This window comes from Branchiostoma floridae, chromosome 15 (assembly GCF_000003815.2).
Source record: "Branchiostoma floridae strain S238N-H82 chromosome 15, Bfl_VNyyK, whole genome shotgun sequence".
Classification (NCBI taxonomy): domain Eukaryota; kingdom Metazoa; phylum Chordata; class Leptocardii; order Amphioxiformes; family Branchiostomatidae; genus Branchiostoma; species Branchiostoma floridae.
Window position 1 is genome coordinate 15809407 of NC_049993.1, and position 3495 is coordinate 15812901.

The 3495-nt window shown below is 37.7% G+C and overlaps 1 protein-coding gene and 1 long non-coding RNA gene across 5 annotated transcripts in view; one reads left to right on the forward strand and one right to left on the reverse strand.

Annotated features, from left to right (window-relative positions):
• The window catches only part of LOC118431681 (choline transporter-like protein 1), a 39399-nt gene that overhangs the window by 18387 nt on the left and 17517 nt on the right, over positions 1 to 3495 (forward strand). For all 4 annotated transcript variants that reach the window (XM_035842933.1, XM_035842932.1, XM_035842930.1 and 1 more), the window contains exon 6: positions 3290 to 3379. In XM_035842933.1, the coding sequence (XP_035698826.1) occupies positions 3290 to 3379 (90 nt within the window). The remainder of the gene's footprint in view (positions 1 to 3289; positions 3380 to 3495) is intronic.
• LOC118431682 lies at positions 26 to 2777 on the reverse strand. The gene is made up of 4 exons (XR_004832993.1): positions 2488 to 2777; positions 1633 to 1719; positions 1137 to 1234; positions 26 to 246 (listed from the first exon to the last, which is right to left on the reverse strand). It is a non-coding gene; the product is annotated as an uncharacterized LOC118431682 (long non-coding RNA).

A 3495-nucleotide genomic window follows, 5' to 3' on the forward strand; every position in this document is an offset into this window, starting at 1 on the left:
GCAACCTCAGCACAGACTGACCAATCTTAGTCTGTATTTAACATAAATGCACACAAACCATGCAAGGTGACAAGTTCATTTACTGGGGGAAACTGAACTGCAGCTAGCAGTGGTGATGTAAAAATCTAGCTAGAGTCAACTCTGGGACATCACAGAACCTGGCATGGACATTGAGGAAGTTGAAGTTGGACACTATCCACATTCTGACAGGACTCTCTTAGTAGCCACCATGGACAGCAGTATGACCTGTAGCCAAGCAAGAACATGGGGAAGATTTGTGTTAAATGCTGCAATATGCTACATGTCTGAATAAAGATATCTGTAGATAAAGTATGTTTCATTCCATACACTAATTTAGACAAATCTCATTTTCTAAGGCTACCTAGTATTGATCTGATCAGGTCTAGGATGCAAACAATGTTGTCATTCATATGCATAAATGTCTTATGATGCATCCTTGTCTCTGACCTGTAAAAGGTATGAGTAAGGAGATATTACATGTAGCAGTACAACTATAAGGAAAGGTAGAAGGTAAGGGCAAAAGCACCAACATAGTGTTTCTGAAATGAAATTATAGCTTATCTGCATACTATATCAAATTAAGGGACTAAAACAACAGGCCTGGGGAAAAGGATATGCACAAAAAGTTGCATGGTATGTTTCACCCTACATGGGTGGCTTCAGACAGAGTATTGCTGATAACAAATCAGAATCAACATGTCAGAAAGGAAAGTAAGTTAATTTAGCTTCATGCAAAAAAGAGCAAGCTAGGATGAGAAATAAAGAATGCAAATCTCCATCATATTGTTTTATCCTGTTGGTAGGCATCTTCCATTGTATCAAGGGAAGATTCAAATAAATGAAGTTTGGGTAATAAATGAATGAGAGTCATTCCAATTCCACTATGACAATGTATCACTCATCTAAAACTAAGGATTCTAATGAGAACTTGACTGCAGCCATCAAAACCCTCAGTCTGTGCTGAGGTTGCAGTGTTGCAAAGGTCAAAATGGAGATCAGCCATATTTGTGTATTGTATATCCAATGTTAAATTGAAGGTGGAACAAATATGATAGACAATTATCATTACATACCTACACGACATATTGATAGCTATAAGAAATGAATATTCTCACCTGGATCTAAAGTATTCCTAATTTCATTTTCCCCAGATAACAGTGAACCTCTGCTTTTCATGGCTGGAGACTGGGCTATGCTGTCAGCATAGTCTGGCCTGTAGTAGAGATACAAAATAGATTGTGAAACTGAGGCAAAAATTGGGTAAATGGGAAGTGAAAATACATGCAGCCCACATGAAAGAACTACTTGCAGAATGCATTCTTGCATAGTATAACTTCTGCATTAAAAGTCAACAAGGTTGTAAAAATGTTCACACCTAATGTGGTATATGACTTCACTGAGCTGGGGAATATACAACTGTGCTTATAATTTTTTGTTCTGGTCAAGTTGGTCTTCATTATTCACACTTCCTAAGACCTTTATTATTTACACTGACAATTAAACATTCCCTGCAACCTGTCACAAGTTCTCAGAATGTCCAGAATATAGTTGTCTCTACATGTAGATGCAGGGTATTATAAATACAAATGATTTATACATATGCACACATACCTTGGGGCTACCTTGAATAAGGACTTGTGTGAGTTGTCATCCTCTTCTCATTCCTGGTACTTCATTTTCTCCCAGCACTTGTCAAGCCTTAAACATAGATAACACATGGTAAACATGGCTTCAAGGTACAATGGTAGGGATAGTGGATTACATAATTTTTTCCTGATGACATAGTTGTTGACAAAGTGGAAATCTGAAGAGCAATTCTTTGTCAGTAGTATACCAGACCAATTGATTGTAACCGGACCACCTTTGATTTTATATCCAATGTCTGCAAGTACTAGTACCTTTTTACATAAGCTTTTAAAATCGTACCAGTAATAAAACTTACACTTTAACTTACAGTAAAAAAAATATTACAGCTTTAAGTCCAAAGTACTGTCTGTGCACTGATTTCAAACATTTTCATAAAAATTAGAAGTATAGAAGTTTTGTATAAAATAGTGTCCCATGTATTATATGTATGCAACTTCCCCTCCATGCACTGCATGAACTATGGATGTGTTACTGTCTACTTTCAAAATTCAATTTGGAGACTCTTTTGATTGCAATTGACTTGGCTAATGTTTGTGAAAGAAGCACACTTCAAATATATATATATTCTATTATAAAATGCTCTACTTTTGTTACTACAACAAACGAGACAATATCAGACAGCAGGTATTTGTTTCGCAGTAATGACGTCATCGCTCTGAAAAACATCATCTCGTTGTATTCCTCCACTGAGAAATAAAAAAAAACGTGCGAAAAATTCCGAAATTATACAAGCACTCGGCAACATTCCGTCTAGCTGTTGCATTGCATTTGGACACACAAAAAACTGTATAAAGTCTTTAAACGATCGAATTAACTTACCTAAGTCGGATGTTCAATGACGAAGGCACTTATCCACTCTTCTACGGGGAAAATGCGGTTCTGACCAAGAAAATGCGCATTTTCGGGTGTTTTTTTACGTTCACGTGTTCCTTCTACCGTGGCCATGTTGCCTCTGAAATATGAAGCGCCTGTGACCCGGATATGCATGCCTGCACGGGGGTCAAAGTCAGCGTGCACTATTGCGCAATCAGCTGGCTCACGTGGATCGGCGGCGGGCGGGGGATCGTGTTCTATGCCTCGTAGAACCCACGTTCGAACTAAGTGACTACACTGTAACAGCCGTGCTGTAGAAACTAATGGTAGAAATGACTATAAACTCTACTATAACTTATTATAGTAGAGTATAAACTACATTGTATAAACTTCATTCACTCATATTTTTCCTTAGACCATCATAAGCCCTAAAATGTGTGAATGCCTGCCAATATCTGTTCATTGTCTAATTGGTCCAAGATTCGGAACCGGTCCACTGATTTTTTTTCAGGTTGGACTCCTTTCCTTTCAACGGTCCAACAAGAAAAAGATGGTTTTGTACCAGTGCAAAAGCAACCCCTATTTCAGAGTGATCTAGAGCCCAAGTCAATTGACCAATCGCTTTCTCTATAAAAGAAAACTACATAGTACAATGTATCCTATATTACACTATAAGCATCAATAGGAATTTGATCACTGACGGGTTTTATGATTCTGAAAAATCTGATATTATTGAGTTTTGAGATCAGGACTTGGTTTTCCGTTTGTATATAAATAGACATGTTGTTGTTGTTATTGTTGTTTACAGTGGTTGCCTTGTTGATGGTGGCTCTCATCAGATTTGTGGCAGGTTTCGTCATGTGGATCTTCATGGGTATCGTGGCTGTCGCCAGCATCGGTAAGAACATCTTATTTCTGAAGAAATTATAGATATTGTCTAGTGCCTGGATTTTTCCGTGACACTGTCTATTTTATTGTATACATACGATTGTGTGTGTCTGATAGTGTTGCTGT